General features: G+C 44.4%; 1 protein-coding gene across 1 annotated transcript in view; it reads right to left on the bottom strand.

Moving 5' to 3' along the window:
- SLC35F4 (solute carrier family 35 member F4) overlaps positions 1 to 23,485 on the bottom strand; it is a 161,356-nt gene extending 137,871 nt beyond the window's left edge. The window contains exon 1 of the mRNA XM_034433441.3: positions 23,090 to 23,485. Within this exon, the coding sequence (XP_034289332.1) occupies positions 23,090 to 23,192 (103 nt within the window). The 5' untranslated portion in view covers positions 23,193 to 23,485. The remainder of the gene's footprint in view (positions 1 to 23,089) is intronic.
- Between the last annotated feature and the right edge of the window lie 918 nt (positions 23,486 to 24,403).

Raw genomic sequence — 24,403 nt, 5'->3', positions numbered from 1 at the left:
GGGGAGACCCTTGCTATTTTTTAACTGTCGTGTACCTGTTTTAGCACTTATAGTAGTGATGGCTAACCTTTTTGCTGTCACGTGCCAAAAGTGGGGGGAACGCGGGGGGTCATGCACGCGTGTGCCCACACCCATAATTTAATCTCCCCCACGCCACGCCCCCGCACATGCATGGTGCGACCCCCCCCTTCGCGCTCCCCCTACTTTTGGCACGCAATGGCAAAAAGGTTACCGGTGGGCCCGGTAGGTCCGTTTTTCACCCTCCCCAGGCTCCAGAGGCTTTCTTGGAGCCTGGGGACGGCGAAAAAGGCCTTCCCCACCACCCGGAGGCTCTCCGGAGGCTGGAAACAGCCCATTTCCCAACTTCCAGTGAGCCCGGAAGGCCTGAAAATCAGCTGGCCTGCAGGCGCATGCACGCTGGAGCTGAGCTAGGGCAACGCTTGCATGTCCACAGATATGGCTCCGCGTGCCATAGTTTCGCCATCACGGACTTATAGTATATTTTTCATATATTTTTTACTTAATAATGCTGCGGAAAAAATCCTTTTGTTTCCAACCATCAGAGTCAGGAGGCTCATGGAGAGAAGCACTGAAAGGAGGCTCAAGAACCAAAAATCATCCACCTTGATGTAAAAAGGTAATATGGAAGCAAAAGCTAACAAAAGCAGTATCTCATAATTAACATACATCATTCCCATGATGGTTGGAGGCTTCATACTCCTCAGTGGAGTTGGGAGATGCGAATGAGATGGGGACGAATTCCATGCCACTGGTGACCTGGAAAGAGGTCAGGCCTGAACTCCCCAGGAACTCCCTCCCTCATCCATGTTGCTAAATAAATGGATGGAGTCACTGACTGAGGCGTGGGATGTCAGGGTTCCAAGTAATACACCTATAGCAAACAGAACTCCAAAGCATGTAGATTCCTCAAAGAATAGTTTTATTGTATATATCATATTGGCACAGACTGGTGAAAACCGACTCTGAATGTTCCCATGGTTTTCACCTAATTAAAAGTAAAAGTTTTTCCCCTTTCCCAAACAATCAGTAATATGGTCCAATCAAGGTGCCATCTGGTTGCCTGGTAACTTCACTCCTCCTTACTCCAGCCACCTGTGGGAATGTCCTTGGTTCTCAGGAGAAAGTATTTTGTTTTGGCTACAAAACCCCAGCTATTTCTATTCCCCCCTCCCTATCCCTCAGCTCCAGTGTGGCAACACTAAAGCCTCAAAATGGTTTCCGCCAGGTCAGCTTCAGGGTTGACAGGTGGATATTCCTTAAGTACAACTTAGGGTCTCTCCTGGGGCTACTGTAGGTCGAGCAGTCTAGACCAGACATGCTTTTCATCAGAAATGAACCTACCTTAAATTTTTTTCAATGGGGATCTTTTCTGAAGACCTTCAAAGAAGCAAACTGGTCTGATCCACTACAAATTAGGCGAGCATAATTAGGATTAAGAACCTCTAGAACAAATAACCTCTAGTTTTCTGCATGGTTATTGTGGAATTTTGTACAGCATTTTTAACATCAAAATATTTTTTACTCAATCGGCATCCAGGCCAGCCAATGGGTAAGAAGAGCTATTAAAATGTTCTTACTTGAACAGAGAATTTTCTTGAACAATAAACATCATCCTGTCATAACAGTGATGCTGTGCTCAAAGATTCCCAACGCAACTTACAGTCCTCTTGCCTCAATTTTCTTCAGTTCTGCTTTGCCAGCTAGAGAATTAGATTAACTTTTAATTACTGAAGTAGCAAACGGAAATTCTGCTTACTGCGCATGATTTTCATTGTGCAAAGAAAGTTTATACATTATTTCTTGCATTTTGTGTGGTCTTAGTCCCCAATTTACCAACTACGTCCATATAATGTACTGCTTATGATAAAGATGGATTGAGTCCAGAAAAGCTCCTTTCACAACAAAACACATCAAATTTATTTATTTATATCCCACCTCTTTAAAGACCAACAAAACACAGTCCTATCTTGTTCATGGAAAGATTTATTTACTTGGTACATTTCTATTTCCCTTCCCAGTTACCGTAATCATATCTCAACATGATTTACAATACAGCTATTAAAACAGTTTCCGCAATTCCTGGAGGAAACATCTTATCTAGATCCGTTCCAATCGGGTTTCAGGTCTGGGCACAGCACGGAGACAGCATTGGTCGCGTTGGTTGATGATCTCTGGAGGGCTTGGGACAGGGGTTGCTCCTCTGTTCTGGTCCTGTTAGACCTCTCAGCGGCTTTTGATACCATCGACCATGGTATCATGCTGCACCGGCTGGAAGAGTTGGGGGTGGGAGGCACCATGTTACGGTGGTTCTCCTCCTTTCTCTCCGACCGGTCGCAGTTTGTGTTGGCAGGGGGGCAGAGGTCGACCTCGAGGCCTCTCATTTGTGGAGTGCCGCAGGGATCGGTCCTCTCGCCCCTTCTGTTCAGCATTTATGTGAAGCCGCTGGGTGAGATCATCCGTGGCTTTGGGGTGAGATACCACCAGTACGCTGATGACACTCAGCTGTACATCTCCACCCCAGGCCACCCCAACGATGCCCTTGAAATGATGTCCCAGTGCCTGGAGGCTGTGCGGGTCTGGATGGGGAGGAACAGGCTCAAGCTCAACCCTTCCAAGACTGAGTGGCTGTGGCTCCCGGCATCCCGATATAGTCAGTTGACTCCATCACTGACTATTGGGGGCGAGTCATTGGCCCCCACAGAGAGGGCTCGCAATCTGGGAGTCCTCCTGGATATGCAGCTGTCCTTGGAGGAACATCTGACGGCTGTAACCAGGAGGACCTTTTGTCAGGTTCGCCTGATTCGCCAGTTGCGGCCCTTTTTTGATCGGGATTCCCTGTGCACAGTCACTCATGCCCTCGTCACCTCTCGCCTTGACTACTGCAATGCTCTCTACATGGGGCTCCCCTTGAGGAGCACCCGGAGGCTCCAGCTGGTCCAGAATGCAGCAGCGCGGGTAGTGACAGGAGCAGCATGGCGCTCCCATGTAACACCGCTCCTGCGCGAGCTGCACTGGCTCCCGGTGGTCTTCAAGGTGTTGGTTTATTTATTTATTTATTTATTTATTTATTTATTTATTTATTTATTTATTTGATTTATATACCGCCCTTCTCCGGAGACTCAGGGCGGCTTACAATGCGTTAAGCAATAGCCTTCATCCTTTTGTATATTTATACAAAGTCAGCTTATTGCCCCCACAAACTGGGTCCTCAATTTACCTACCTTAGAAAGGATGGAAGGCTGAGTCAACCTTGAGCCTTGGCCAGATTCGAACCTGCAGTAATTGCAGGCAGCTGGTCTTAATAACCAGCTTAATAACAGGGTGCCTTAGACCACTGTACTACCAAGGCTCTATTATTATCACCTTCAAAGCGCTCCATGGCATAGGGCCTAGCTATCTCCGAGACCGCCTGCTGCTACCGACGACCTCCCATCGACCCGTGCGTTCCCACAGAGAGGGCCTCCTCAGGGTGCCATCAGCCAGACAGTGTAGGCTGGTGACCCCCAGGGGGAGGGCCTTCTCTGTGGGGGCACCTACCCTCTGGAATCAGCTCCCCCCAGAGATAAGGAGAATCCAGGACCTCAGTGCCTTCCGTCGTGCCCTTAAAACCCATTTTTTCAAGCAAGCCGGGCTGGCTTAAGATGAAATTTTTAATTGTTTTTAAATGTTTTAAATGTTTTAATTGGTAATGAGTTTTAATTGGGCCAAATTTATATATCTTTTAATTGTTTTTTAATATTTGTCCTGCATGTTTTTTAATTTTGGCTGTACACCGCCCTGAGTCCTCAGGGAGAAGGGCGGTATAGAAATTCAATAATAAATAAACAAATAAATAAATAAATGGTGTGTGTGTGTGTGTGTGTGTGTGTGTGTGTGTGTGTGTGTGTGTGTCAGGGGTGAGTTCTAAATTTTTTTACTACCGGTTCTGTGGGCGTGGCTTATTTTGTGGGCGTGGCTTGATGGTCATGTGACAATTATTTAGGATTTAGCAAAAGTACTGGTCTACCAGGCTTTTAACTGCTTGCAGAGCTGTACCAATCTACCCATTTATTTTTGCAGGCACTGGTCTACCCATTTATTTTTGCAGGCACTGATCTACTCATGTATTTTTGCAGGCACTAGTCTACTCATTTGTTTTCTTTTAACACTGATCAGCTGTAGGGCAGCCCTTTGAAGCCCCGCGGCAAGAGTTTAAACAGTTTTTTTCCCTCTAGACATCTTCTGAGACTCAGGAGGCAGCAATAGATTGGGGGTGGGGCCAAATAAAAGGTAAGAATAACACGGAGGTGGGAGGGCACGGGGGGCGGGGGGCAGAACCGGTTCGGTGATGTCATATTGTCACCACTACCGACTCAGGAGAACCTGGCCGAACCGGGAGGAGCCCACCACTGGTGTGTGTATACATACACATACATATATTTTTAGAATGGAACAGTTTCAAACAAATCTAAGAATCTCTTCCTTTCTTTGTCAATTTTTTCTTTTTTTAAGATTCCTTTAATTTGTTTTTAGTTGACCTTTGAAGGGTCAAAAGTGCAGCTGAAAAACAGCCTACAGGACTTAAGTGAAAATAAACAAATCTGAGAAGATGAAAAATTGGCTTCCTGTCGAGTCCAAACAGTGAAAATGTGGAAAGAGACAATAAAATAGAAATACAGGTGCTATGAGCGGAAAAAGGACGAAATAAACATATCTGCAGATGTGATAGAATTCACCGTCATTTTCAGTGAAAAATGAGGAAATTTATAGCAATACAAGAAGAGGAGATACACTGGACCAGGCCAAGGGTCCATTTTCATTCAGCAAGTTAAAATAAGCATTTAGTAAGTGGGGATTTGCGTTGAGGCCCCTTTCCATGTGCCTAGGCTCTCCAGATCTGAGATTAGCACCAGGTTCCTGAGTTCAACCACACAATGAAACTTGTATAGGTCTTGGTAAAGTCCTCATATTCTCGCCTTCTTCTGAAGCCATTTCCCATATCTTTCCTGGTTGCCCAGAAGGATAGTAGAACAAAAGTGAGAATGGTCACAGATTCACTACCATTTTTCAGGTTCCCCTATTAAATCACACAGAAGATCGAATGCATGGTTCAAAGGGAGGTACTGAAACAGAGTTGCCATGAAGACATACAAGTAGTGGCCCCAAAATGCTGAACAGCACATGAAGGGCAAACTGTATGAACCTTCTAGGTCCAAGTTTAATTCTATTCACTATATCACTCTGCCAATCAGTGGGGACTAGCTATGTCTGACTTCAAGGGTCAATAGAGCCCTTATTTTCAGGTCAATGACAGGTCATTTTATAGCGTCTACGGAGACTCTCAGTCATCCAGGTCATGGTTGTCCCAAAGGTGCTTTTTCAAGAGGCAACTGGACTTTCTTTGTTTTTCCTTGAAGAGGTTTCACTTCTCATCCAAGAAGCTCTTTCAATTCTCCTTCAATTCTCATCCAAGAATTGAAAGTTCTTGCATGAGAAGCAAAACATCTTCAAAGCAAAGCAAAGAATGTCCAGTTGCCTCTTGAAATAGCACCTTTGAGATGGCTCTAATGGCACAGGAGCCGTCGCCCCAGTTCAGCTCTGCTGTGCATGCTGAACTGGGGCGACGGCTCCTGTGCGTGCCTCCCGCCAGCCAGCTGATCTTCAGGTCTCTGCCGCGCCTGGGGGGGGGAAAGTGCGGGGGGGCATGTGTGTGTGCGCGCAGGGGGAGGGGTACGGGTGGCGTGCACGCATACGGGGGGGCTTGCACGCGCATTGAATTTTGGGGTTCGGGCATGCACGCACACATTCCTGCATGTGCAAGCACGTTTTGGGCACTCGGTCCAGAAAAGGTTAGCCATCACTGTCATAGATAGTTACGCTATCAAAATTTAAACATTTGCCAATGGGGCATGCATTTAAAATGGTTGCAGCATCCTAGGTGATGTGATCCCCATTTGGGACCTTCTCAGAGGACTTCTCACAAGCAAAGCCAATGGGAGAAACCAGATTTGCTAAGCAAACATGTGATTTGCTTAATGACCATGGCAAAAAGGTCACAAAATTGGTCAAGACTCTATCACTTAATCACATGCTTAGGGATAGCAATTCCTGCCCCAATTGTGGTCATAAGTCAAGTGGCTTAAATTCAGAACTGGGTGGGCAATTCTGCAACCTCTCGGCTGGCCTGTAACTTACAAGGGTTGTTCATCTGACTTTTCCCAGGCTCCCTATTAGAAAATTTATTCTTCCTGATTTAAATTCACCCTTTTATTTGGGCTATACTGTATATCTTTTTTCTGCATTGGAGTTTGCTGGTTGGTGCATGAGAGGTTTGTGTCCCAAAAGCCTTCTTCTGCAAACTGTGTATATTTTTAAAAAAAAAAAAAAGTAATGCATTTGGCTCATCATCACAAGCAATTTGCTAAATCAGCACAAAAAGTCACAGCCGCAAGTGGCAAGCTAAATAATAGAAAACAAAAGGCTTGTTATGATTTACCTCAAACCTAAATGCTCCAGATCCAGAAAAAAAATGTTGCTTAATGTGTGTAGGGAGGGAGGGGAGAGAGGGGGGGGAGGGAGGGAGAGAGGGATCCTATAACCTTAATCTGGAATTTTAGTAGTTGTTGTTGTCCCATTAGCCAAAAAGTGCCTTTGACAAACAGACATGACACTTGAAGGCAGCTTACTATCTTAGATAAATCAAAGGATAATAAGGGTATTGTGGCATTCTTTATTTATTTAGAAGTATTGGATGTATAAACCAGCAAATCAAGAGACACTGTATTCTACAACGAAGTAAAGAATTGTTGGTGTTTTGAGGCATATGTCCCTATAGTTTACTTGGCAGCAGTATCAAATTATAGGCCCTCAGGAACATTTTTTTTTTGACTTCTTAGCCTAAGCTACAACTTTCAAGGGGTTTCTCACAAAATACTAGTCAGATCCATGCTGCTTAGCTTTTTGGAGACCAGATTGCACTACCACACATCACAAATTAGCAAATTTGTTATCATCTAAGCTTTTGTAGATCCCAGTTTATTTCAGACAATGCATGGAAGACCAGTTGTCTATGTGGACGAAATTCCTCTTTAGAAGAAAAACTTCCCAAAAGAACTTATAAACATTTTTTATTGAGATGCTGCTGAGTTCCCTGTGAATTCTGTTTGTGGAATTCACTTCTATCTCCTATTTCTTCTTCTTCTTCCCAGTGCCTTCTACTGTGAAGGAAAGACAAAATGAAATACATGGACAGTCTTTGTCCAGCACCCATAATACGAAGCAGAGAGGAGAAAAGGGAAAGCAAGGCGGTGGAAAGAAATCTGTATTAAAAGCTTCTCAGAGCAAGACCAAGGAGCAACTTACTGAACCTGAATCTTCTATCCATTTTTGAAAAGTAATCTTATACATAAAAGATTAGTGACTCCAACTTTTGAACTTGGGTTCACTCAACATGCTTCACTGGCTGGTTTAAGATCTAACCGTTGCTTTCATGCAACATACTAAACCTGGCTGGTTTTAATCTTGGTTAGATTTGCTGTATTTTGGATAGGAGGCCTGAATTACAAATATGCAAATGAACACAAAACTGTAGCAAAGAAATTGGAAAACATAAACTCTTTGCTGTCGTTTAGTGCTCAGCCAGCAGGGGATAGGATAGGATAGGATAGGATAGGATAGGATAGGATAGGATAGGATAGGATAGGATAGGATAGGGGTTAGGGGTTAGGGGTTAGGAGTTAGGAGTTAGGAGTTAGGAGTTTGGGGGATGGGGTTTGGGGATGGGGAGAATAGAATAGAATAGAATAGAATAGAATAGAATAGAATAGAATAGAATAGAATAGAATAGAATAGAATAGAATAGAATAGAATAGAATAGAATAATCTTGGAGGCCTTCTAGTCCATCCCCTACTCAAGCAGGAGAAGCTATACCATTTCAGATAAGTGAGTCTAGTCTCTTCTTAAAAACCTCCAGTGATGGAGTGTCCATGATTTCTGAAGGCAAACTGTTCCACTGGTTAATTGTCCTCACTGTTAGAAAGTTTCTCCTTAAGTCCAGGTTGCTTCTGTCTTTGATTAGTTTCCAACCATTGTTTCTTGTCCTGCCCTCCAGTGCTTTGAAAAATAAATTGACCCTCTCCTCTGTGATGGTGTGATTGAAGCTCCTCCTGCTTTATCTTCTTTTTTCTTTTTAATGTACATTAATCATTTTAAATTTTAGAAAAGCAAATTGCGGCCAAAGCTTTAGAATAAAATCCTAATGCTAAAACCAATTCAACCATGCATGAATTAGGAAAACGATCAGCTCTCTTGCAGATAGATATTAAAGCTGGATAGACATAAATACAGGTAGCTCTTGCCTTATAACAATTCATTTAGTGACCGACGTTATAATGACACTGAAAAAAGTGACATGACTATTTTTCACATTTATGGCCGTTGTAGCATCCCCATAGTCATAAATCACTTTTTTCCGTTGTGCCGTTGTAACTTTGGTTGCTAAATGAACCGTTGTAAATCAAGGACTACCTGTATTATGAAGATAAGAAAGAAAATTGATTTTGCATTCATTAATGTGGAAAAAAAGCATGATAAACTGGCTGGCCTTGAATATTTCCTATTTTGAGATATGAACCCTTGTCCAAAAATGAAAATGGCTGTGCTCTGGCCCAATTTCTTTTGTGGAAATGAGAATAGCAACAAACTACTGAATGACAATTTCATCCAAACCTTGAAGAACCCTGCATGGTTCTTTAAGTCAGGATCTAAAAGACAACTAGGTCATTCTTGACCCAGAAACATGTATGGCAAGGGGTATTCTGTTATCTGGATCTCCCCCACCAAAATGGTCATGTCCCCAGTTAACCTCACCTCCCTCAGAAAGTCAAAGCATCCAAGACAGAGTTATCACTGAACTGAATAATTCAGCAGCTTCATAAAATCAGAGAAGCAATGCGAGATGATAGGACACAGAAAGGACAAAATCCTAGTGACTAGCTGAAGTCTATCAAAATTCCAACCAATCACTGAAACATTATCCAGTATATAAACTAATTTAATTCAATCAAATCACCATAAATTGAGGGAACTAATCACAATTTTTTTTCAATGGTGCGTGACCATGTTTTACATAGAGAACAGCTCCCATCCTCATTTTTTAATAAAGTACTGGCTTCTTTTTAAACATCATGTTTTAAAGATATGATCACTGGAGCTTTCTAGTGGATTAAAAACGATTCAACTGATTAATGAAGTGACCAAATGAACTTACTAGATTTTGAAAATATAGCGTGAGAAGAAGAGGAAATGTTTTGTTACAAAACTGTCAAAACAGTGAAATTCTTCTTATGAAACTGTTGGAAAATAAAGATTTTATACCGGGAATAAAAAATTAAGTGAAAAACTGCATGTCACAGAAAGAGTAATATTGACATTATTTAAAGGGTGCTACAGGAATCTAGACATCCTGAATCTTTTGAATGAAATAGGAAAAATGCTTCTTTGTGTGCATTTTTTTGTGTTTTTTTTTCTCTGAGACAATTTGTTTCTAGTGACTGCCTTCTGGAATTTCAATGTGCAAATTTGAATCTCACTCATGGTCTCTCAAAAGTGCATGCAAGACAATCACCTATTCCTAATTAAAATAGAAAGATACTTCCCCAGCCTAGTGTCCTCCAGATATCCGGGATTACAAATCATATCATTCTCGGTTCACATGATCTATGGTTAGCTTTAATACAATCCAACCAGGTGTACCATGTTGAGAAATGCTGATTTAAGATTATGCCTTGCTTTTTGCTCCATAATTATTCATCCCTTGAAACAAAAAAACCGTATTTCCAAGTTCTTTCATGGTGGTATAATTTTGAAAATAATCACCTGGTGCTTCTTTGGGGGAAAAAATGTGTAGAAGAAAGACTTTTTAATGGTGCTCTGAGAATCTGTTGATGCTGTCAATAGTTAGATATGTCATTGAAAGCAGTGGTGGGTTTCAAATTTTTTTACTACTGGTTCTGTGGGTGTGGCTTGGTGGGCGTGGCATGGCTTGGTGGGCATGGCATGACTTGGTGGGCGTGGCAGTGGAAAGATACTCCATTTCCACCCCACTCCAGAGGAAGTATAATGTAAAATCTCCATTCCCTCCCCAATCCAGGGGAAGGTTACTGCAAAATTTCTATTTCCTCCCAATCAGCTGGGACTTGGGAGGCAGAGAATAGATGCGGGCGGGGCCAGTCAAAATTTTTACTACTGGTTCTCCGAGCTACTCAAAATTTCCGCTACCGGTTCTCCAGAACTGGTCAGAACCTGCTGAAACCCATCTCTGATTGAAAGTACAGTAGGTTACATTCTTCCACCCAACCCCATATTCCACTCATCTGCTACAAAAATTTTACCTGGAGAACTCTCTTTTGGTGGCCTCAGAAGATATGAGAAGACAAAAGCATCTATATCCCTGCTGAGATTAATTCCATCCAAACATCTTTCTTCCTAGAATAAAATTATCCAATAGTTCGGGTATCACTGCTTCCTTTTCTTTGCCATTTTTACTTTGCCTATTAAATTATAGCTGCATTTGGCAGTGCACAAAGTAAATAAATAGATAACATTTTAGTGCACATGTTTAAATGTTTGATTCTTATGCCATCAACACAATTGCTGCTTGTTGGGTGTGTAAGTCCCCCTTGAAAAATCTTTGGCTACTCTTATCTATGGAGATTCTCAATCATCCAGGTCATGGTTGTTCCAAAGATGTTTTTCCACAAGGCAAGTGGACTTACTTGGCTTTTTCCTTGAAAATGTTTCACTTCTCATCCAGTTCTGAATGGAAGAAGCTTCCTGGGTGAGAAGCAAAACATATTCACAGTAGAATTTGTACATCTTGTCAAAATTCCTAAAGAAACTGATCCATAATTAGTTCAAATGGGACTAGCAGAATATTACAATCAGCAGTTGGAGGAATAAGATCTTTTTCCTGTATCAATACCTTAATTATTTATCAATGATCTGAAATCAGATAGGAGCACTTAGATGACCCAAGATGGCATCGAATAATAAGATAATGAGAATCAAGCAGGGCATGTTGATAAACAAGTTCATCTAAAATATGAAAAAGGGAGACAAAATGACAAATGAGATTCTGTATAAATATAGAAGTAGGACATGCTGGAACAAAAAAATCTGAAACCCAAAACAGAATTTAACTACACAGACAGACGCAGTATTAGAGTATAAATTGGCAGTGAAGTAGGAAGAATGAGAAAAACAGGTGACCTACGAAGTGGAAAAACTGGCGAGCCCCTGGTCCACCAACTGAATTATTTACTTGCTTTAACAATATGTAATTATCCCAAATATGAATTCAAGGTGATACATCGAACAATCAAAAAATATTAAAAAGTATCAGTCTATTTAGGCCAAGAACCTTGAAAACACTTTCAAGAAAAGATTAAACTATCTATGGCAATTTGGATATTATATATTATTTATTAGTATATTATTACAGAGAACCTGTTAAGAAAATAAATAGATATTAAGTGGTAGGAGGGCCACCATAAAAAAAGTCCTTTCTTCTGCAGATGAAAAGCATGCTTCTCTTACTAAGAGAATATAAAGAACAATATCTCCAGCAAAACCTGACCCAGATTAAGGAAAGAGACACTTTTAGGTATTTCAGATACAATTGTTAGCTACTTTGGATAATGAAACATCTACAAAAATACAACCAAGCTCTGAGAGCACCAAAGACCTCTCATTTCAATTCTGAGCTACAAATACTCTCCTTTGTTGGTCAGGATGAGCGTGCAATAGAATAGAATAGAATAGAATAGAATAGAATAGAATAGAATAGAATAGAATAGAATAGAATAGAATAGAATTTCTTATTGGCCAAGTGTGATTGGACACACAAGGAATTTGTCTTGGTGCATAAGCTCTCAGTGTAAATAAAAGAAAAGATACGTTCATCGAGAATCATAAGGTACAACACTTAATGATAGTCATAGGGTACAAATAAGCAATCAGGAAACAATATCAATATAACAATGCAACAACAGCTGCTTTCAGGTGATTCATACCCAAAGTGAACCATGAGGGCTTCAGATGTTTTGGCATGTATTGCAAACTGGCTGGGGAATTCAGGGAGCTGAAGTCCACACATCTTCAAGTTGCCAAGATTGAGAAACACTGCTGTATACAGCATCAAAAAGAGCTATTTTGTTCTGGAATAGAACAAAATGTTGCCCATGGGAAGGAGAGAAAAACCCAACCACATTGGGGGATGAAGGGAGAAAAGGGAAGGGAAGGAAGACCCAGAGAAGATGAGGACAGAGAGATACTCCATACAGGGAAGTGTTGAGAGGAAGAGGGGAGAACGAAAGGGGAGGGAACCCACCGAAAAACTAAAAAAAATCACTAAAGGAGAATATTTGTAGCTCAGGGTTGAAATGAGGGATCCTTGGGGCTCCCTGAGCTTGGTTATTTTCTTGCATACGTTTCATTACCCAAACTAGGTACACGCTCAAAATCCTCTTGGTTTTTTTCTCTTTTTTTTTTCCCTTCAAAACTGAGGACAACTAAAATGCTCCTGGTTTTGTTTCTGCTCTACTGGGGCCAAACAGATGGTGCAGCAAAACTCTCAGGACATGCTGATTTATTCCAGGTTTCAAACAAAACCTACTGTCTAGTTTTATGCACATCCCTACTGAGAGCCATTCGGCTCGGAAACGGCCAAGATGGAAGGCTGAACTTTCTGCCTGAAATTCATGGGCTATTACCAAGCTGCCATCCTCCCGCCTGACTGCTAGCAAAGGAGAAATGTTGACAATCTTCCCAGCAACTGGAAGCTTAAAAGCTTGGACAGCTTTTTCATGAATTACACATTGGTAAATTCTATGCCCATTCATTCTCAAATTTGTCTAGAGTTTGGGATGAGGTGGTGATAAGTCTCTGTTCAGGTGGAACATCTCAAAGATTTGGGTCAGATTAAAGGAGATTTTTGGGAAATGACTGCTAGATTTGCTTCCTTTCCTGCAGACTTCTTTTTTTTAGAAGTTACATCATCTTGTGCTTCGAGAATCTACTTTAAGGGCCCAAAGTTAGGAGGAGGGGGAAAAAATGGGAGGTTTTCAGGTTGCCTTAGGTAATTGTTTCCTATAGATTTTTGCCTGTTTGCCGCAACAACAGTCCAGTCTTAAATGCTACCTTCGCCATCTGAAAAAGACATCAAAGTTCCACTACTGTTGGAAGGAAGATTAGGTCCGTTCGGAGCCAGGTTTGAAAGAATGCAGGACAAATGTTTGAAGTGGCGAATTTTATTTCGGAAAGCACAGTACACGCAAAGAATCAGATCAGCTGTTCAGAGATGGCCAGGAGTTAAGTTTCTCTGGATAATTTCTTTTAGAGGAAATGTCTTGCCTTTGTTCTTTGAAAGCAAGCAGAAACAACCCACTTTCTAGGAATTCTTAGAAAGTGTAATTGACTGGTTCTCCTAAAGGGAATGTTGTAGTAGGCATCCCACTGAGCTGCAGTCCCCCACTTAATTAGCATTACAGATGAAGGTAGCAATCTTGTGGAGGAAAGGATCTGTTATTTATTAATGGGAGAATCTCTGGCATTCTGAATGGAATGATTACCTGCATAGGCTGGTGCCTTTTATCAACCTTAACCTTTGGGTCAGGCCTGTTACCTTTTGCTACAAATGCCATTTCTAACTTTTTGCTCCGGAAATGGCTGCAAGATTGAAGGACGGGGAACAAGGGAAGATTTTAATGGCAAAAAGGGTTTGGTTTGATTTCCTTGCCTCAGTACCTTTTATCATCCTTGCTTAATTTACTGAAAACGAACTTAGCTGATCATATAAAGAATTACAAGTATTAGGGGACTGGAGGAACATATAAATATATAGGTTTATATAAACACATATGAACATATGAAGAACGGTTGCTGGAACTGGGTATGTCTAGTTTAATGAAAAGAAGGACTAGGAGTGACATGATAGCAGTGTTCCAATATCTCAAGGGCTGCCACAAAGAAGAGGGAGTCAAGCTATTCTCCAAAGCACCTGAGGGCAGGACAAGAAGCAATGGGTGGAAATGAATTAAGGAGAGAAGCAACCTAGAACTAAGGAGAAATTTCCTGACAGTTAGAACAATTAATCAGTGGAACAACTTGCCTCCAGAAGTTGTGAATGCTCCAAAAGTGGAAGTTTTTAAGAAGAGATTGGACAACCATTTGTCTGAGGTGGTGTAGGGTTTCCTGCTTAAGCAGGGGGTTGGACTAGAAGACCTCGGAGGTCCCTTCCAACTTTTTTATTCTGTTCTGTTCCTTTCTTTTTTCTTTTCTTTCTACAGAGTTTAAATACTCACTGAAAAATAAAAACAAAAGAAGCCCAATCTTTTGCAATTTCCCCCTCCTCCCTTCCCCACCCCACCTCCTTCTGAGCAAATTAAGTTCTGTTTTTGCCCTGGAAGTCACTTAAATCAGCATCTGTTTAAGGTTAATGCCCAGGGCTATCAAGTCTGCGCCAAACAGAAAATCATGCTGAAACAATAAAAACTGCATTGGGTCATTTCCCAACCATGTATAAAAAGAAATCTCTTTTCATTAGCCGCATGCTGTTTCTGTCTTTAAAAATACAACCCAAAAAAAACAACCAGCAGCAGGTCATCTGATGCTTCCCGGTCAGATTAAGTACTGCTGCCCTCAATAGACTGGCCTGCTCCAATTGCCACTGGGCGCCAGTGTTAATTGAAAGTTTCCAATGCAGAAATATTCTATTTCAACAAAACCATTTGCTTGCCTTTTGGTTCACAGAAGAGTTCTCTAAAAGGCACACACACACACACACACACACACAAACATACGCACCCACAATCCCCAGTCATTCACTTGCTGATGAATGATCTAACGCTAATCTAAATCCAAGATAGAAAACTAAAGCCAGGGGTGTAAAACTTGCGACGACACGTTGTTGTCATGTGACATACCGCAACTTTTTCCCCTTTACTAAAATGGGGGTGAGCATGGCCAGTGCATGACACATCCAGCCCACAGGCTGCGAGTTTGACACCCCTGCTGAAAGCCTTAGGCTAAAACTTCTATGCAGAAGAGATATTTTACCTGGACTGTTTAGCTCAGTTCTGCTTACACTTCAGCATTGATGGCAAACCAGTAGTGGGTTGCCCCCGGTTCGGACCGGTTCGCAAGAACCGGTAGTAAAACTGGCGGGACTCGGGAGACTTTGCCCACTGACCCAGACATTATCAGAAGTGATCTGAACATGCGCACGGGCACGATGCGAACCAGTAGTAAAGGTAAGTAGAACCCACCCCTGTGGCAAACCTATGATTCATCTGTCAAAAGTGACGTGCCACAACGTTTTGGATGACACACCAATGTTCACCAACACCTAACAACAACTACTCTCAAAAGCACACCTGGAATAATTTTCAGAGGCTGCAGAGGCCACATAAGAATTAGGTCTGCTCTCATGCAGCCTCCAGAGCTTCAGAAAATCACAGGAAAACAGGGGCCGGATGTGCTTTTGTGAAGTTTTCAGAGACTTCAGAAAACCGTTCTCTGAAGCCGCTTCAAGAATGAAGGCCTTTTGCGACCTGGAGCAGCCCTGCGTAGGCTGCAGGGGCCTGTCAAGCCATCTACCTGAGGAGTGCTGGACTGCAAGGTCAATATTTTTATCCCCAACCTTCACCATCATAAAGACAGCTACTTCTGGCGTCAGGCTTCCCAGTGGAGACCAGGCGGTATGTCAGAGAACTAACACATGATAGCTTAACTGCACTCCTTGCCTAGATTTAGCAAAAGGACCACCGACACGGCTTGGCTAGATTAAATCTTCATTTCCTTTCATAACTTGTTTTCTGCCACCAGTGAGCAAATGCAGTTTGCAAAGTTGTAACCCCGGCATAATGAGACACATCCATAATTGCTTCTGCCATTGCATTCTGGACCAACTGAAGATTGTAGACATTCTTCAAGGACAGCCCTATGTGGAGCACATTGCAATAATCTACTCAAAAGGCAACCAAAGCATGAGTGACCACACGCATGTCTCATGACGCAGGAAGGAGTGCAATTGGAGCACAACATGGAAGTTGTGCAAAAACAGGTGATGGCTACCACCAATTTTTCAAAATGTAGCCATAGCCCAGTATGATGCCCCAAATGCACACTAGTCCTGTTGTTTCCATCCAGAACTAAAGATGAAAAAACTCCAGGATTAGGAAGCCCTAATACGCAGAGCTACTCTGTATTGCTAGGATTAAGTTGAAACCTGTTCATCCACATTCAGACCCATTCCCCCCCAACAGCCTGACTAGGTGGCTCAGTGGCTTAAACACTGAGCTTGTCGATCAGAAAGGTTGGCAGTTCGGCGGTTCGAATCCCTAGTATAGGTCTCCTGCGTGAGCAGGGGGTTGGACTAGATGACCTCCAAGGTCCCTTCCAACTATGTTACTGTTAAAACTGTTAAAGCCTCCACTCAATGACACTTGGCCAGACAGTGGTGGAGATATACAGCTGAGTATCAACAGCATACAGATAGTCCTCCACTTACAAAGTTACGACGACACTGAAAAAAGCGACCTATGACCATTTTTCACACTTATGACTGTCGCAGCTTCCCCATGCTCATGAGATTTATATTCAGATATTCAGCTTGACAACTGACTCACATTTACAACAGTTGCAGTGTCCCAGGGTCATGTGATTCCCCCTTTGCAACTTTCTGGCAAGCAAAGTCAATGGGGAAGCCAGACTCACTTAACAACCATGTTACTAATTTAACAACTGCAGTGATTCACTTAACAAACGTGGCAAGAAAAGTCGTAAAATGCGACAAAACTCACTTAACAAATTTCTCACTTAGCAACATAAATTTTGGGCTCAATTGTGGTCATAAGTTGACTGTATTGATCATATCTGCCAGCACCACTAGGTAGATGAGTCCAGGAAATTAACTCAACAGGAAAGCTAAAACTACTTTGTTGAGACAAGCTATAACAAATCTTCCAAGTCTAATTGTGCTATACCCACTTTATTATATTCCAGCGAACCAGCGGGGTGGGTGTCTTCCTGAGCTGCCTCTGAATGTTATCTCACTATTCTGGACTTTAAAAAGACTTCAGACCTTTTTGCCTAGGTAGTGTTTTTTGCATTATTTTCATCAAAGTCATCTTCCTTATTCTCTACAATACTTCATTTCATACCGTCAAATAATCTTATCCGAACTGATAGCCAGTTTGGTCTAGTGGTTAAGATACTAGGCTAGAAACTGGGAGCTTGTGAGTTCAAATCCTGCCTTTAGCCATGAAAGACAGCTAGTTGGCCTCAGGCCAGTCACTCTCTCTCAGCCTCAACCCATCTCCCAATATTGTTGTAGGAAAATAGGAGGAGGAAGGTGTGTTGGATATGTTTTCCCCATTGAGTTATTTGGATGGATGGATGGATGGATGGATGGATGGATGGATAAATAGATAGATAGACGGATAGCTGTATAGTTATACAAATTTCTATATAAGGGGTTAGAAAGAGTCGAGCTACATAAAAAGTGCTGTGGGACAGGCATCCCTATCAACACTTACTGCAACCAATAGCAATAGTACTTGACTTATATGCCGCTTCACACTGCTTTACATCCCTCTCTAAGTGGTTTACAGAGTCAGCATATTGCCCCCAACAATCTGGGTCCTCATTTTACCGACCTAGGAAGGATGGAAGGCTGAGTCAATCTTTATCTGGTGAGACTCGAACTGCCAAACTGCGGGCAGCCGGCAGTCAGCAGAAGTAGCCTGCAGTACTGCATTCTAACCACTGCGCCACCAATTCCGGTGAAATAAGAAAAACTAATACTGTGCCCACCTCTTAACCTCCAGAACTGGCCCAGAAAGACCCTGTGGCCAATGGTATTGAAGGTCACTGAGAGATCAAGGAGTGCAAGGATGAGCGCATTTCCCCCATCCCACTCTCTTAGACTATTAAAAGTGTGCTGTGCCCGATTTCCACAATAGAGTTATCTGTTCACTAAAAGGTGAGGGGTCCCCAACAGTGGTGGGTTCCTCCCGGTTCGGTCTGGTTCAGCCGAGCCGGTAGCGGTGATGATATGACATCACCGAACCGGTTCTCCCCCCCCCCCGCCCTCCCACCCCACCCACCCACGTTATTCTTACCTTTTATTTGGCCCCACCCCCAATCTATTGCTGCCTCCTGAGTCCCAGCTGATGACTAGAGGGGAAAAAACTGTTTAAACTCTTGCCGCGGGGCTTCAAAGGGCTGTCCTACAGCTGATCAGTGTTAAAAGCAAACAAATGAGTCGGGTCGTAAGTGCGAGGACTGGTCGTAAGTGTGAGGACCTTCCAGAAATGACTCTGACCAGCTAGCCCATCTAGTCACATGACCTCCAAGCCACACCCACAAAATAAGCCATGCCCACAGAACCGGTAGTAAAAAAATTTAGAACCCACCCCTGGTCCCCAACCTCTGGGCCACAGCCCACTCCCAGTCCACGGCCTATTTGCAACCCGGCCAGGTGAGTGTTGGACCGGCGCACATGTGCACACGTGCAACTCACCTTGCACAAGCAATGGGCCTGCACGCATAAACGCGCACAGCTCAGCTTGTGCAAGATGTACTCCACGCATGCTGGCCCGATGCTCACGTGACTCGGTTCCCATCTCCCCACCACCAGCCGGGCCACCAAACTGCAAAGTTTGGGGACCGCTGCTCTATTGTGCATGACTAAATTAGAAAGAATCCATTACAGGTAGTCCTCGACATACAACCACAATTGAACCCAAACTTTCTCTTGCTAAGTGTGACATTTAAGTGAATTGTTTCCCAGTTTATGACTTTTCTTGTCACAGTTGTTAAGTGAATTAGTGTAGTTGTTCAGTTAGTAACACGAATCCGGTTTCCTCATTGATTTTGCTTGCCCGGGACACTGCAACTGTTATAAGTATGAGTCAGTTGCCAAGTGATTGAATGTTGATCATGCGACCATGGATCGTAAGTGTGAAAAACGGTCATGTCACTTTTTTCAATGCTGTTGTAAGTTCGAACAGTCACTAAATGAACTGTGGTAAGTCGAGGACTACTTGCATTCAGAAAGCAAAGAAGTAATATTCTTCCCCCCAAGTCCTTGAATCTACCACTATGATGCTCTCTACCATCCCAAAATAATTTTGGTGGTGGTTTTTCACAGGGTGGATTTGATTTAAATCGAGTTGATTTAAATCACAATTTAAATCATGATTTAAATCACTAGTAAAAAGGCTTGATTTAAATCAACTCGTATTTAAATCATAATTTTTAAAGAGCAACTGTCATCTCTGCTACTCCTTTGACCCACTGTTGACTCACCGATAGTCCCAGTGTTGCAGAATAAACAGCCTCATGCTACATAACTAAGCTCCATTTCATGCTGAATAAACTAAATTATTTATGTACCTTAAATAGAAAACTATCTTACGATAGATTTTTACCCCAAAAGTTTTTTATTAAAATAAATTCGATAAAAATCAAAAAAATCCGATTTAAATCAAAAAAATCCGATTTAAATAAAAAAAATCTGATTTTTTTGATTTTTTTAAAAAAATCATTGATTTTTATCCACCCTGGTTTTTCAGCATCTGTCTGGAGAATGGACATGCGATGGGGTGAAAAACTGTCAAGGACTTAAAGAATATGACCATGAAAGAATCATGAGTGAAGAAACCAATTCTCCATATTCCTAGACCAGGGGTGTCAAACTCGATTTCATTGAGGGCCACATCAGGGTTGTGTTTGACCTTGGGGGGGTGGGGTTGGGCATGACCAGGATGGATGTGGCCAGCTCCATGTCACTCATGTCGGGGCACCTGTGGTGGCCCGAGCTGTCAGACATCGATGCTATCTCAAAATAAATGAATTTCCAAACTGCCAATCTTTAAGGAAATCTTTTCTTTAATTGAGCACAGCTACCGGATCATGACTCGATGCGGACAAGACCGACCTTTTGCCCCCCCAATCCCTCCCTTTCCGATCCCCAAATCTCTGCTTCTCATTGGCTATCTTCCAAGTCATTCTTCAGACTTCTTGTCTCGTCATTTCCCAGGAATGTCCCCCCTCCTCATTTCCACGACAACCCGACTTCAAAGGGATTTAGCAGGCAAAAGTTCAGAGCTTCTTTCTCTCTCCTCTGCTCTCTATGCCAGCGTTGAAGCGCTGACATCAGCACTCGCTTGCGGCCCTCCCGAGCTCCATTTTCACTGGCAGAGGGTTGCAGGAGGCCGTGACAGCTGAAAACCAAGCTCGGGAGCCAGTTTTCGCTGGCAGAAGCACTGCAAGCCAGTCCTTCGCTATTTCCAGGGCAGCCCCACGGGCCAGATCTAAACACCCCTGAGTTTGACACTCCTGTCCTAGACCAAGTTGCTGCTGTATTTTTAAAAAAATATATGTATAAATATGATACCAATCCAATGCCTTCCAAGTCTATTGTATTTCAAGTATAGCAAATCCACGGTCAGGATGTCCTGGGCTTCTCCAAAGGAAGCACAGCTGTGGAAGCCAATGTGTCTTTGTCACCCAACTTTTGATGTGTACTTGTCACCGTGAAGTCACACATTCTTCTTACACTTGACAGATGATTGTTCTCTGCTCTGACCTTTCTACAACGGTAAAGATAAAGCTTCCCCTCGCACATATGTGCTAGTCGTTCCCGACTCTAGGGGGCGGTGCTCATCTCCGTTTCAAAGCCGAAGAGCCAGCGCTGTCCGTGATCATGTGGCCAGCATGATTAAATGCCAAAGGCGCATGGAACGCTGTTACCTTCCCATCAAAGGTGGTCCCTATTTTTCTATTTGCAGTTTTTTACATGCTTTCAAACTGCTAGGTTGGCAGAAGCTGGGACAAGTAACGGGAGCTCACCCCGTTATGCGACACTAGGGATCTGAACTGCTGAACTGCCGACCTTTCGATCGATAAACTCGGCGTCTTAGCCGCCGAGCCACCGCATCCCTTAACCTTTCTACAAAGGGGTGGTATAAATGCTTAACTCAAACAGGCTACCTAGAAATATGTGAAATATGCTTAGGAAGGCTGCATTGCTGCAAACTTAAGAAGCCACATAAGACGAATACTTTGGCCACAATCCAAGAAAAGGCTTGGCAGAGGTGGTGGGAAAGGAGGACCAAAGCTCTTATTGCCTCTGCATGTGATTTGTTCCACTTAACAGCCACAGCAAAGGGTCAGAAATAAACTGCTCTCAGCGCCTGTGAATCAGTCTTCCTTCAAGCCCTCAAACAGAGTGGCCATCGCTCCATGTGCTGCTCATGCTTGCATACTTTGTAGGGACAACTTCATTTTGCGGTTGAAAACTCAGACCGGTTGTCAAACAAGGGGGCCAAGCATGAGCAGCACATGGAGCGATGGCCACTCTGTTTGAGGGCTTGAAGGAAGACTGATTCAGTCCTTGTCCTTTCTCTTTTTATGAATCACGGGAAACACACTATGAAAGTTTATTTCAGAAACTTAAAATGGTACACAGGTTATCCACCAAGGAAGGCATTTCCACCCAGCCACACAGTTGCCCCTTCCTGCAACCATTACTTGGAATCTCTCTACAATCCCCTTTTTAAAGCCAGTTTTAATCATATGAAACATCTCCCCTGCCCTTTTAAGCCTCTCTTGCAACACCTTCTCTGCTTAGTCGTCTTTGAACCGCAACGAACCCGTAACCGGATTCCTGTGTGCACGGAGGCCCCGGGACGCTTATTACTGCAGTTTTATCCCGCTGGCGATCCTACCCATCCCTTCACAGGCAGGCCGGGCAAGACTCCATGCAGCAATCCTCAAGCGTGCACACGATTCAGTCATTCATTCTCTCTGTGTGTGGGTCTCTGTCTCTCTCTCCCTCCTTCTCTCTTTCTCTCTCCCTCCCTCTCACTTTCTCTCTCTCCCCCTCTCTCTCCCTCCCTCTCTCTTTCTCTCTCTCTCTCCCTCCCTCCCTCTCTCTCCCTCTCTTTCTCTCTCTCCCTCCCTCCTTCCCTCCCTCTTTTTCTCTCCCTCCCTTTCTCTCTCTCTCCCTCCTCTCTCTTTCTCTCTCTCTCCCTCCCTCCTTCTCCCTCTCTTTCTCTCTCTTCTCCCTCTCTCCCTCCTTCCCTCCCTCTCTCTTTCTCTCCCTCCCTCCCTCTCTTTCTCTCTCTTCTCCCTCTCTCCCTCCTTCCCTCCCTCTCTCTTTCTCTCCCTCCCTCCCTCTCTTTCTCTCTCTCTTTCTCTCTCTCTTCTCCCTCCCTCCCTCCTTCCCTCCCTCTCTCTTTCTCTCTCCCTCCCTCTCACTTTCTCTCTCTCCCTCTCTCTCCCTCCCTCTCTCTTTCTCTCTCTCTCTCTTTCTCTCTCTCTTCTCCCTCCCTCCCTCCTTCCCTCCCTCTCTTTCTCTCTCTCTCTCTCTCTCTCACGTGCAGCTGCAACCCCGCACCTTTCGCGGTGCAGATGCGCAGCCAGTGCGCTCCTTTCGCGCGGGCGCCCTTCCTGCTCCTTCAAACGCGCGCGCACCCCGCCACGCAAGCACCGAGACCCCCTTCTTCGCCGAGCCCACCATTTTCGTCGGAGGTGGGAGGAGGAAAGAGCCGGCCATCCACGGCAAATCACGAAGCAGCCCGAGGCAAGTGGACGTTCCCCAAGCCAAAGATGCAGAGCGTCTCCGTCCTCCGCTTCCCCCCCCCCCCACTCGACCCCCCAGCGCACCTTCTCCGGCATCCCCCCTCCCCCTCCCCCTCGCCCTCGCCGCTGCTGCCCGGTTTGGTTTGGTTTCGTTTTTTAAAAAAAGACCCATCTCCGGACAGCAAAGTCGCGCAGGCCACGAGGGGGTTAAAAGAAAGGAAGCGGGGACGTTTCCCTGCTCCCAAATCGAGCGGCTCAGTTGTGCGCAGGTTTCCTGCGAGACCCCTTGGATGAAGCGAGACCCTCCCGCTAGAGGAGACGGAGATGGGGTGGGTGGGTAGGGAGAGTGCCGCCTTCAGCCGGCCATCCCGCAGCCCAGCCCAGCGCAGCCCCCACGCGCGGATTGCCCACGGCGCAGTATCCGCGCCGCTTTCTCCTTACTTTTCTGGCCGGAGTAGCCGGGGTAGTAGCCATAGTAGCCGGTGATTCGAAGGATTCGGTCCTCGATGGTGGCTACCCCGTTGGGCGCCGCCTTGACATCCATGCAGAGGGGCTCGGACCGCCCGTCCGGGCTCGTCAGGGGGGCAGCGGCGGCGGAGGAGGAGGAGGAGGAGGAGGAAGAGGAGGTGGAGCCGGCCGCGGAGCGTTGGGCAGACGCTGGGCTCGCTTGGGTCGCTTGCTGCGCCTGCGGTTGCAGCGCGGGCCAGTCTGCTGTGCTCGTGGCGGCCGTGGCACGGCGGCTCCTCGGCGCACCTTCTCCCCAGCTTGGTGCAAAGAGCGGCTCCTCTGCATGATCGCCGAGGCCGCCGCCGCCGCCGCCCCCCGTGTGGCTTCCCCAGAGCCAGCCTCCTCCTCCTCCTCCTCCTCCCCCCCTCCCGCCTCCGCGAAGTTTTCTTGCGGTCCCTTCCAGTCCAGGAGTTCCACGCCGCGAGCGGCCAAAACTTAAGTCGGTGGGCGCGGAGCAAAGCGAGGAAGGGACGCGAGCGGGATTCGCGCTCCCTCCCGTCGAGCTGGAGCCCAGCAGAGACTTCGGAACACAAATCCCCATCGCTCCCCCTCAGTTTGGGGTGATGGGCATTTGTTCTGCTCCATTCCCAAATCCCATCCCAAATTTGTTGGGATTTCGAGCCCTTTTCAACATCAAAGATTCCTGTCTTTTTCCCCTCACTCGGATATATTGGATCACAACTCTCATGCTCAGCCAACATGGCTAATAATAATACTTTTGATGGGCGTTTGGGAAGAGCCCTGAGGGGACAAGTGTTACGGAATCTCTCTGGAGCTGGTTGTATCAAAAACTAATGAAAGAATGAGAGAGAAAGAGGGAAAGGGTAAGGAAGAATGTCTATGGAGATTCTCAGTCATCCAGGTCGTGGTTGTCCCAAATGTGCTTTTTTCAAGAGACAATTGGACTTTCTGGGGTTTTTTTCCTTTGAAGACGTTTTGCTTCTCATCCAAGAAGCTTCTTCAGCTCTGACCGGATAGTAAGGAATGGAAGGATTTATATTCCTTGCAAACAGCTGGTCATTTGCATCCTTTTAGAGGATTCCATTCCCCGCCATCCAGTCAGAGCTGAAAAAGCTTCTTGAATGAGAAGCGAAAGGTCTTCAAAGAAAAAAAAACCAGAAAGTCCAGTTGCCTCTTGAAAAAGCACTTTTGGGACAGTAAGGAAGAATGTGTTAAATATCGAGAAAGTGAGATATTTATGAACAATCTGATCCTATAAATACAGGTAGTCCTCGACTTACGACCACA

This window comes from Pantherophis guttatus, chromosome 1 (genome assembly GCF_059756535.1).
Source record: "Pantherophis guttatus breed Tessera chromosome 1, ASM5975653v1, whole genome shotgun sequence".
NCBI lineage: Eukaryota > Metazoa > Chordata > Lepidosauria > Squamata > Colubridae > Pantherophis > Pantherophis guttatus.
The sequence above is the reverse complement of the archived record's forward strand: the minus strand, read 5'-3'. Positions and strand labels throughout refer to the sequence as shown.